Source organism: Labrus mixtus, chromosome 13 (assembly GCF_963584025.1).
Source record: "Labrus mixtus chromosome 13, fLabMix1.1, whole genome shotgun sequence".
NCBI classification, from domain to species: domain Eukaryota; kingdom Metazoa; phylum Chordata; class Actinopteri; order Labriformes; family Labridae; genus Labrus; species Labrus mixtus.
In genome coordinates this window covers 26,934,752-26,945,966 of record NC_083624.1, presented here as the reverse complement: position 1 = coordinate 26,945,966, position 11,215 = coordinate 26,934,752, and the positions used below count along the sequence as shown (strand labels likewise).

At 37.2% G+C, this 11,215-nt stretch overlaps 2 protein-coding genes across 2 annotated transcripts; both read left to right on the top strand.

The window, feature by feature from the left end:
- Positions 1-1,829: 1,829 nt before the first annotated feature.
- On the top strand, positions 1,830-4,120 carry LOC132986551 (protein FAM237A-like). Its single transcript, XM_061053000.1, has 2 exons — positions 1,830-2,693; positions 3,835-4,120. Exons 1-2 carry the CDS (start codon positions 2,318-2,320, stop codon positions 3,957-3,959), a joined length of 501 nt encoding a protein of 166 aa, XP_060908983.1. The 5' UTR covers positions 1,830-2,317; the 3' UTR covers positions 3,960-4,120.
- A 1,199-nt stretch (positions 4,121-5,319) lies between these two features.
- casp10 (caspase 10, apoptosis-related cysteine peptidase) lies at positions 5,320-10,848 on the top strand. The gene is made up of 13 exons (XM_061054510.1): positions 5,320-5,526; positions 6,001-6,295; positions 6,764-6,869; positions 7,099-7,234; positions 7,607-7,689; positions 7,800-7,848; positions 8,369-8,388; positions 8,485-8,515; positions 8,608-8,694; positions 8,813-8,904; positions 9,063-9,183; positions 9,287-9,752; positions 10,187-10,848. The coding sequence occupies exons 2-13, from the start codon at positions 6,021-6,023 to the stop codon at positions 10,368-10,370; spliced, it is 1,650 nt and encodes a 549-aa protein (XP_060910493.1). The 5' UTR covers positions 5,320-5,526; positions 6,001-6,020; the 3' UTR covers positions 10,371-10,848.
- The last annotated feature ends 367 nt before the right edge of the window (positions 10,849-11,215 follow it).

Sequence of the window (11,215 nt, the reverse complement as noted above, 5' to 3'; positions counted from 1 at the left end):
AATGGCAGGAAGTAATATGATACAAAAGCACCAGACTACAAAACAAAACAGGAAATTAACACAAACCACATGAAAACAATATGGTAGACTAACATAACCTATCTTATGCTATCACATAAGCAAGCTAGCACAAGCTAACAGTCTGTGTTTGGCCCCTGCCTGTCCAACAGAAAGCAGCACCAACTCCATGTCCACAGCTGAAAGACACCCTTGTTTTAGAAAAAGATTTATCCTTTTGGTGTTTCACCTCACTATGATTATATTTTCTCTATTTGCTGCTACATCTATTTCAGTCATATTCACCAATTTGAATCGCATCCAATCCCTGAATTGTATCCAGTCTGCACGTTGTCATTGGCTGGGGGAAACACACCAGCTCTCCACAAGAAACGTCCCAAGTTAACGGAAACAAAAGATTCAAATATAGGCAGAGGACATGGTCTCTGCAGGCGCCATCACATGGAGACCCATAAGTGATGATTGAACTTTTGCACAAGTTTTTTTTTTTTTTTTAAGGAAAAACCTCCGGACTCTACCTTTAAGAGCTCGGCTAGCTTTTTAACCCTGCTTCCATGTTTGATGCTGATCTTACTGTTAGCCCGTTGGCTGGTTGCTGTGATTAATGATTTGACTGATGGATATCAAGAGGCATATTGAAATGAAACACAGAGAAAACAGATTGAGTAAAAAAATGCCAATTTGTCTTTTTGTCGAGAGTTACAAGTGATGGCTAGCTTAGCTGAGTTCTGCCACCTGAAGTACCCCTGGAGCAAAAGTCTACCAAGCTAGGCTAGGAATCGCTCAACTGTGAGACAGGATGAGGATTGAATGGGGAAAAATAAATCTTTGTGGAGCTGTTTTTCTTTCATGACACACATGCTCATAACACAATGATTCCCATTTAATTGTAATAAATGATGTCCTCTCTTCCTGTCTAGGAGCAACTTAACATCACATTTTGTGTTGAAATGTGAAATATGAAAGTGGTATTCATTTAAAGTTATAATTTAGGCCTAGCAGCGGAAATTGTCTTAAAGTCTGCGTCTTTGCATTATCAGAAGGATGAATGACTAAGTAAGAAACTCACCCAGTACATTTAGTGTTGGCCCCTCACTGCGCAAGTAATTACGTTTGAGGTATGCGTGTGACATTTCAGTAAAAGCACATAAACGTAAGCACTCCCTTAAACACCAGTTCAAGAATGAGCTTGTTTTTACAGGCAGCCAAACCACTCAAGTTTCTCACATTGCTTATGTTTCCTTGACTATTTTATGTTTCCTTGAAGAAATTGATCAACTAATTTAGAGAGAAAATAATCAACACATTAATTATTTGATTTTTCAAAATGCTAAAATGAATAAAAAACATACTCTGCAGAACCATATGTACATTTTATTTAGTAACTATGGGGTAAAAAACTGGAGCGTTTCCTTAGGTCAAGTTAACCAAAAGCATGGTCAGACATTATTGTAGCAGCTGTAAAGGCTGGTTATGAAGTAAGGTTATGTGTCTTTAGTTGGACAGTATCCTTTTTTTTGTAGCTATAACTAACTCTAATTCAATCACATTTTCATAAAGTATTAAATATGATAATAAACCCCTGCAAGAGTTACTTTAAACTATACAGATCTCTTATGAGCCATACAGTGATAAAACATCTGCACAATTTAAAGGGGAAATTCAGTAGATCATTTGCACATTCAAATGTTGCACCTTTGAGTTATTAAAAATGTGTTTTAAGTGTTTTAAGTAATGAGACAATAATACAGGACAACATGGACATTACAGTTATATATCCTGTAACTAAGGCAATCACCTGCATATGTTCACAAGTGTTTTAAAGAAGGCTATTGGAAGGAATGAAAGGCTACTAATGCATTATTAACGTGAGAAGATGTAGACTAAAGCTGCTCGCAAAGGAGGGAGGCACTGACGTCACTTAGGACCCAACACATCTTACCAAACTTCATTCAACATAGTCTTGTAAGTCCAAGCTTTAGTGGTAAGTACAATTTCTCATCGAAGTCGTCTCCTTGCTCTTTAATAATGCTTTTTCTTTAAATAGACTATTCTTCATATTTTATGCTTTTTTTTTTTTTTTTCCAGTTTTAAGGGTTTTATGCTTCTTTTGGTGTGCAAAACGTATTGATTGTAGGGATAACTATATTCATTGTTGTTGTTTTTTGCCTTAATAATGGAGCTGGGTGGATTTTTTTTACATCCGGATGCATTTACTTTAAATGTTAATTGAACTACCAAATGACTTGATTTCTTGCTCAATAGCAGAAACAGCTGGCCTGTGTTGTGTCCTCTGCAGATGGCCCCGGTACTCCTCAACATACACGTGCTTATAGTGTTTGTGCTGAGTTGCACAAGTGCCGACCCGCTGCATGGTCAGAAAGGGGCTCAGGTGGCTCAGGTGGACCCCTTGACGGTCCCCCGGGCGAACCCGCAGTGCTGGGACTCTTCCTCGGCTCTGCTGCTGGAGATGCGCTCCCCGAGGATCGCTGACACGGTGCCCGCCTTCTGGGACCTGATGGTGACCCTCAGGACGTCAGACAACAGCAGACACACGGCTCTGTTCTGGGACCTAACTCGGGTTTTCTGGGACCTTTATCTGGACTGCGTGTTGTCCAGGAGTCACGGCCTGGGGCGGAGACACGTGACCGTGGTACACTCTCTTATAACTGACAGTAAGTGACCAATACACATAAACACAATCATATTATGTTTAACTAATATCACTGCTGGATCATTTTTTATATATCATGATCAGAAACAGGCTAGTTAAATGCTACATTAGATCAATGTTATGCATAATAATATATTGTGACATGTGTTATTACTTTATTATAATACTCCTGATTTTACAGAATCTATCAATCTATTTTTAATAGGCTTATTTTTAACCCAATATTCACACCTTTTCATGATCCACATGTCCAATACAACTGTGTTTAGTGTTTTATTTTTTATAGACAGCACAGCTGGTTGTCTTTTTAAAGCCTACCTATAAATGATATGTGAATTTTAAAAACTTTTATTGAACTTGTGTAAATCCTCTTATCCTTACCTGTAGCCTTCAAAACCTTATTATAGGCTATAAGAATAAAAAACACATTGACATTTTTACATGCTAAACTGAATTTGCCACAAAATATCTTTGTATAAATATCTAACACACACACACACACACACACACACACACACACACACACATACACACACACACACACACACTGCATTTTAACTTGAGAAAAACGAATTTAAAAGTAATTTAATGAATGTATATGCTGAAGCCTAACAAAGTACAATTGCCCAGGTACTGTAATTATGTACAAATGGTACATGTATGGTACTTTATTGAAATATTTTGATTTTCTGTCACTTTGTAGGCTACTTTCATGTTCTCCACTTCATATCAGTCAAATGTTTCACTTTGCACTCTTTGACTTTATTTTATTTTTATCACTGAGGTCCTTTACAGATTTTGGAGATAATAAAACATATAATCCACACTTAATCTCTGATATCATTATGTCTTTATACTAAATTCTATTAATCCCTTGGGGTAAAATTCACAATCTCCAGCAGTTGTAAAATGTAAAATGTAAAAAGACACTGTACCTTTTTTCATCTGTTATGATTCTATAATTCAAAACGATATTCTTAATAAGTCATTCTGCACAACAGGAAATCCTTCCCTTTAGAAGCTTTACCTGTAAATTGGTGCCAACAATTTACTGAAGTAAATATTTGAGTGCATGACTTTTACTCTTGTTTGTGTGTGTGTGTGTGTGTGTGTGTGTGTGTGTGTGTGCACGTCCTTTTCAGAGTCCTTCAGATTCAACAGGTTCGGAGCAAACTCGTGGGCGTGGCTCAGTGTCAGAGTGAGGTGTAGAGGACACATCAAGACCCTGAAGACCAAACCCAAATCAAACACACACTTTCACAAATAATACTGAATATGATCATCTTGTATATCATTTTTTCCAACTGAGAAACTGGAATTTTTTTACTTTATTTTTTTTTACTATATGTAACTGTTGGAGAAATAATGGAAAGATTACCTGTTTTTGTTTGTATGTTTCTTTGTGTATAACTGTAATAAATTAATGTATCATGGATTTAAATTCTTTGCAATTTGTTTTATATATAAATCAACTTTTTCAGAATCAGGTTTTTGGTCATAACCGTTTGAACACATACAATACATTTGTGCCCAGTTTTTTTCCAGTGTGATCAAAAATATTTTCCAGGTCATGCAGCATCTTCAATTAATGCAAACCTGATAGCAAGCACATATACACATTATGTTAACACAATAATATAAACAATGTGTGTAAAAAAAAAGACCATTAACATATAGCCTCATGTATTTATAGATGCTACTGCTGTAAGACAAAACTATAACTTGGAGGCATAATGATGGGGTGAAGTCGTTCTGCTCCTGATCCACTATTGGACATAGTAACAGAATTGTAACAGGGGCGGAGCAATAGCAATGTATACTAACATCAGAGCTGGTAAGACGGAACAGTAATGTGTGTGTGCATGTCTGGGTGTGTGTGTACAAAAAGCTCCCGCTGTTTGTTGTAAGATATCTTCTGAATTTCATTATAAAAGGACCTTACTATATCATCAGACATTAAGGAAACATGCTTTGTAAAAGTGCTGGCTTCTCTGACAAAGATGCAGCAGCCAGTTGTCCTCCTTTTAAGTTTTAATCTGATTTGGGTTTTTTAAATAAGCTTCACAACCAGAAACGTTGTAAGACTAGTATACATATTAAATATAACACATTAAAGTAGAGAGATGTTAGAGCGTAGAAAGGTTTAAAAACTGATGCAGAACTGGCTAAACACTGAAGCTTCCATGGCTGTGGCATGGCAACCCTTGTGTGCACTGATTCTTGGGTGGGGGGAGACAGCTCTCTCCAAATGTGTTGAATTTGGACATTTTTAACTCTAAGTGTCAGTTACATATTGATACTTAAGGACAATCCTATGTTTCACTGTCCTCAAACAGCCGAGTCCTCCCCTGGTAAAACTTAGTAGCTTCTGCTTTATTTTGTAATCCAGAATCAAAAGTATTGAGCCTGGTTTAATAAGTAAGCTGCTTATATGATTTTAATGATGTCGTTGACTTTATGTCGACGGGAAATTTACTCAAAGGTTATTCACAAGCTGTTCCTGTTTTCACAGCCAGTGACAGCCCTTTATGCGGTTTGTCCACATAAGGTCATGTACGTCACACAGGTAGGAGTCTCCCATCACGTAACGTGCTCTAATAGTAGTTGTTTTCCCAGGCCGCGCGCAGGCCCTCTCTTACTTTCGATTTACACTTCCTCCTTTGAGCACGTCATTTGAAAGTAAGTGCGAAGTATCTGCTAAGTTGGAGCTATGAAAAAAAACATTTGATCGGATGGTAAAGTAGTCTAAAATCATCTGAAACAACTCGAGTATGCTGAAGTGGACAACATAGCCTATATCCTGTGTGGGTACACCAGCTGAAAGCTCGTCTCAGGTAACAGTCTTAATATTTACAGTCTATGGTAAGAATACACGACACACCTTAAAAGTAGGTCAACCGGTTTGAATGAAGCAGAAATGTTAAGTATTTTGGTATTAAATAGTTAGTTAGTGGTAGGCTTACGGTTTATTGATCATGTGGTGCTTTATGTCAGGCTGTTGAGAATATTCTACTGCTTACATTCAGACACCGTCTGTGTTATTAGCTTCGTTGGCCTGTAGGCTTTTATAACATATTATATAAGCCTACATATGTTATAACAATTGTATTTTGTAACTTTGGCTCTACATGTACAAAAAACATTTGCAAGAAGAAAGAAGAAAGTGATAAACCCTCCTTGAAAATGTTATGTAAGGTTATCACAGACATAGTAGTTGTTGGTTTGATGTACCAAAACACAACAAGACAGCAGACAGGTCTGAAATAGAGAAGCCAGATATCTGATTGTGTCTTGTTTCTCATTATTAGTGCAAAAAAAGAGAAAAGAAATGGACTTCCAGAAGCTGCTGTTGGATGTAGGGAAGGCCCTGAGTCAGGAAGAGGTGAAAGCTTTAGCATTTCTTTGCACTGACCTCCTGGGCCTAAAGCTGACCTCAGTGGGGTTGGCCAGTGACCTCTTCTCTCGCATGGTGGAACAAGACCTCCTCTCTGTTGAGCAACCACACCTGCTGACTGAGCTTCTCCTCATCATCCAACGCACACGTCTGATCCGAGACCTCAGGCTCACCGAATCTACAACCAGGAACCTCATCTCTTCATACAGGTGGAGCGCCCACGTTTGATTGTTGTTATAGTCAATCAATCAATCAATCAATCAATCAATCAATCAATCAATCAATCAATCAATCAATCTTTATTTGTATAGCACCAATTCATAACTTATGTTATAATAATAATAATAATACATTTTATTTATAAGCGCTTTTCAAAGACTTAAAGACAAGACAAATAGTTAAAAACAGAAAGAACAGCACAGTAAGGACAGACTAACAGACACTGCAACATTACACACAAATCATAAAGATAACAACAATAAAGGTAAAACAACAGAAAACAGGAAATACATCACAATCATACATTGAAAGCTTGTTTGAAGAGGTGAGTGTTGATCAGTGATTTGAAAGTAGGAGGGTCGGTGCAGTGTTGAATGTGTGTAGGGTCTTTCTATAAACAAAAAGACATTCTACTAAAAGATCATTATATAGTTGTGACTCTCTTTCTGTATCACCAGGAAGCTGCTCTACAACCTGTCTGAAGATATAACTGATGCTAACTTGAAAGACATAAAGTTCTTGTTGAAAGGACAACTGCCTCGTAGACAACTAGAGGACAACGTGGTGAGTGCAGTCGCTGTAATCAGTCACTGTTATAATGTTTTAAAAACATTTCTTTAACGGTACGAGTTAGATGGTTTTGTTATACAAAATACCACATTGTCATACCATGCTTTGTTCATCAGAAATAGAAATCAAATTGTTGTTAAGTTCAATGTAAACCTACATGTGCTTTTATTCTTCTGCTGTAATGCATCACATCACCTAACAGTACATTTGCTGAACTTGTCAGACTACTCTGGAGGTTTTCCTGGAGATGGAGCACAAGGATCTCATAAACGACACCAATCTAAACTTACTGGAGGAGTTGCTTCAGTCATGCTGTCCCGTATTGAATGAAGAGATCAACAGGTACAAAGAACAGCAGGGTAAGCTACTGGAACTTCTCACAGCAAATAAAAACATTTCATTATAATTATAACAAAGTGACACAAAAGTAACAAATCAACAGGACAGCTAGGGTTGACATAGACAATGGAGACTTGTCTTCACCAGGTCCTTCCTAACACATCACTAACCCAACATTTACAATATCTTCTAGCTTAAAGAAAGTGTGAAAAGTCAAATGTTACTGTTGCATTGTGGGGATTGTATTTAACAAGTAGGCAGGAAGCACTGGGTAAAGGAGATGTGACAGTTTATCTCTCTTGTTAAGTTTAATTGAGATTTCACTCTTACCTCATTTTTATACATATCTCTGTGTGTACATCTTGTTAATATTGCTTGTTTTTTTTTAACAGCATCACCTCACAGCAGCCATATCGCTCAAGAAACAGGCCGACCCAGATCTATTTCTTGCCCTCCTGAGCCAAACCAGAACCAGGTTCGTTCTTTCATGTTGCTTGAAATGCCTCTAAAAGATGTCCACCAATTCTCCACCTGTGTGTTTTTGTTGTTGTTAAAAAGTATTTTTTGTGAATGTTTTTAAATCAGTGCCTTCCATTTTCCCATCCTGAGAGGTGCAGGTCAACTGACTTTTCAGGTAAGCAGACGCACATCATTTAACATGCAACATAAACATGTTGTCGCATTCACGTCGACACCTTGGTAAATTTGAGATTTGAAATGTTGAAATATTTTACACATCAGTGTTGTCGTGTTGTATGGTAATGTTTTAATAAATCTCTTTCTCAAATAGGCAAATAGATGGACAAATTACAGTTTTTGACATATCATTTTTTAAAGTTAAAATGGGAGGAGTTACTGTGAAATATTTGTAAAAGTCAAGGTCTTAACTTAAGATATTTTTCCTTCATAGCAATGATGTCAAGTCTTATAATTAAGGGATACTCAGTTAAAAAACTTAATCAAATGATTTTTTCCCCCTAATAGAGATACCATCATTTTATACCATCCAAACGGCCAACATGTCTTTTTCCAATGCACAACAGTTCAGTTATCCACCCACATACACGCACAAGGCATTCATATTAAATGTGTGTATTTTTTTTTTCAATTCTGATGAGCATCTTTATTGAAAACATCATTTGTGTACCCTGAAGATCCACCACCACTACCAGAGGTGAGAGTCCAGTCCACCATTATAAAACAAAGAATGTGACAAAAACCTTGAAGTGTTGGAGTCTTAAATTGTAATTTCTTTATTTGTGTCACCCAGTCTACCATGAGTCCTTCCAACACCTCTGTGGGTGAGTCTCTACGCCTTAACTGTAACCTTCTAAACCTGTTTAAAGGCAGTGTCCTGGATTCAAACTGAACTTTCTTCTCTCAACATTTCTAGATTTCCAGAACAGGCCTGATGTTGTAGATCTGTCCCTGTCACTGAGCAGATTAAGCACTACAAGAAGCAGCTCCCCCTCCTCCAATGGTGACTTCCTGTGTTATCCTGTTATTGACACAACATGTCACATCTTTTAACCATTCAGTATAACTTTTGTCCCTTTCTCTTCACCTTAAATAATATTCTTTTTTCTTCTGTCCTACAGTGGGAAGTGATGCTTCTGTAATATCGCCATCTCAACTAAACGAGAACTCCTCTCAACAACAGACTGCTCAAACTACAAATACAAACACAGAGGTGTGTGACATTTTTGAATTACAAGTGCAAGAATGTAATTACCTTTAATAATAAAATCTGGTTTACACATATATCTGTACTAATTAGAATCAGAATCAGATTTATTGGCCAGGTATGCTTACACACACAAGGAATTTAACTTTGGTTTATCTCTGAAGGACTTGGGATCATATCCCATGACTGCAGCGAAGAGAGGACTCTGTTTGATAATAAACAACAACAACTTCTCTGAATCCAAACAACGCCTCCAGACGCGAGAGGGGACCATGGTGGATGAAGGTTCACTTTTGTTTGATCAAGTCAGATTAAAACTGCTGCATGGCTTCTTATCTTGCTGTGTCTGAACTGGTGCAAGATGTAATATTCATCTGTGTGCTTCCAGAGCGCTTAAACAAAGTGTTCGAGTGGCTCGGCTTCCACGTGGTGATAGAGAGGGACTGTGATCGAAAGAGGATGCTGCGTGTGGTTAAGAACCATGGCGAAGAAGACCACTGTGATGTGGACTGTCTGGTGTGCTGCGTGCTGAGCCACGGCGAGCAGGATGGCGTGTACGGTGTGGATGGACTCACCGTAGCTCTGAACGAGTTGAAGGAACCTTTCAATGGGTTAAAGTGCCCCTCTTTGACAGAAAAACCCAAGCTGTTCTTCATCCAGGCCTGTCAGGGTGTGAGCCGGCAGGAGCCCGTCTACATCCAGTCTGATGGTCTTGAGAGCAGCTCCATCCCATCAGAAGCAGACTTCCTGCTGGCCATGGCCACCGTGCCTTCTTATGTGTCTTTCAGAGAGAGGTCAAATGGCACATGGTTCATTCAGGCTTTGTGCCAAAACCTCATCCAGATGGTGCCAAAGTAAGTGACACTAAATATCCAATAATAATGTGATCTCTTTGAGTGTCAGAAAGTCACATTATTTATTTACTCATTTGATACCATGAGGGTACTGAGTATCAGTGAAATGTCCTATTTTATTTTTATGGTTTTAAACATCCAACTATATGTGGGGAAATTAAAAAATGAAGGATTATAAAACCAATACCTCACTTTAAAAATGTAATTATATAATACATAATATATTATACACTTACACAGTCCACTGTGCATAACGATTTTATTTTAATCAGGTACATTATGTTACTTATACCTCAATACCAGGCTCAGGTTAATGTTTTACATGCAGGACTTTTACTTGAAATGGACAGTTTTTTTGTGTCACTGCTTCTTCTCTAGGTGCTGTGATACTTCAAACTCTAGATTGTATCTCACTGTGTTGTTGTTTGTTCCAGGGGACTCGACCTCATGTCTATCCTGACAAAGGTGAATGCAGATGTGAGCAGAAAGACTGACAACACTGGCCAGAAAAAGCAGATGCCTCAACCTGCCTTTACACTTCGGAAGAAAGTGGTCTTTCCAGTCCCCAAAGCCCCTCCTCCCAGCCTTACCAGTTTGATCAACTCACACAACAAATGATTCTTTCATGTTTTTGTATTATATTCTCAGCTTTAAGTCTTCTGGCTATTATCTTTAACAATATTCATAGCAATAAATCAGCCTGCTCATGTGTTCATAAAGAACTATGATATTCTTAAATCTTGGAAAACATTTTAAACTGGACTCTAAAATTAAGGTTATTACGTCACAATTTTGTTTACAATTTACATTAAATGATGTACACAAAATGTTCACCAAAGGTCCATATATCTCTCCATTTAAAGCCTGAACAATATTATTGATTTTACACGATTTTTAATGAACTATATTATATAAGATGTCTATCAAATTAGATGTACTTTTTTAAATGTTATGTTGTACATATAAGCCACATTTTCATGTTACCACTACCAAGCAGGTTTACTGTAACACATGTGAATGTATATTACATTATATATATATAATGTATACAAGACAATAACAAACAATAAATGTAAGGCCTGCCATTTTAAAAGTACTCATAATGTGTTTGTGTTTTGTAACTCGATTCATTCTGTGTGTTATATATATATATATATGCACCTTTTATCACATTCATAGTTGCTAAGTCTTTAATGCAGCTGTTCCACACCTTGAGATGACCACTGATTGGCATCAAAATTAAATTTAATCTCCACCAATTAGACAAAAAGACATTGAAATTCATGTTTTGAACTGTTGCTTAAACATAACAAGCAATCTGATTGTGTTCGACTTGAAAAATATGTAATATAGTTAACACATGTTTTGCCTCTTCATCACAATTTAAAAACAACTATTTACAATACTTAGTCTTTGAACTAATACACCACATGTTAAATTGCAGATTATTATCAATTATAGTC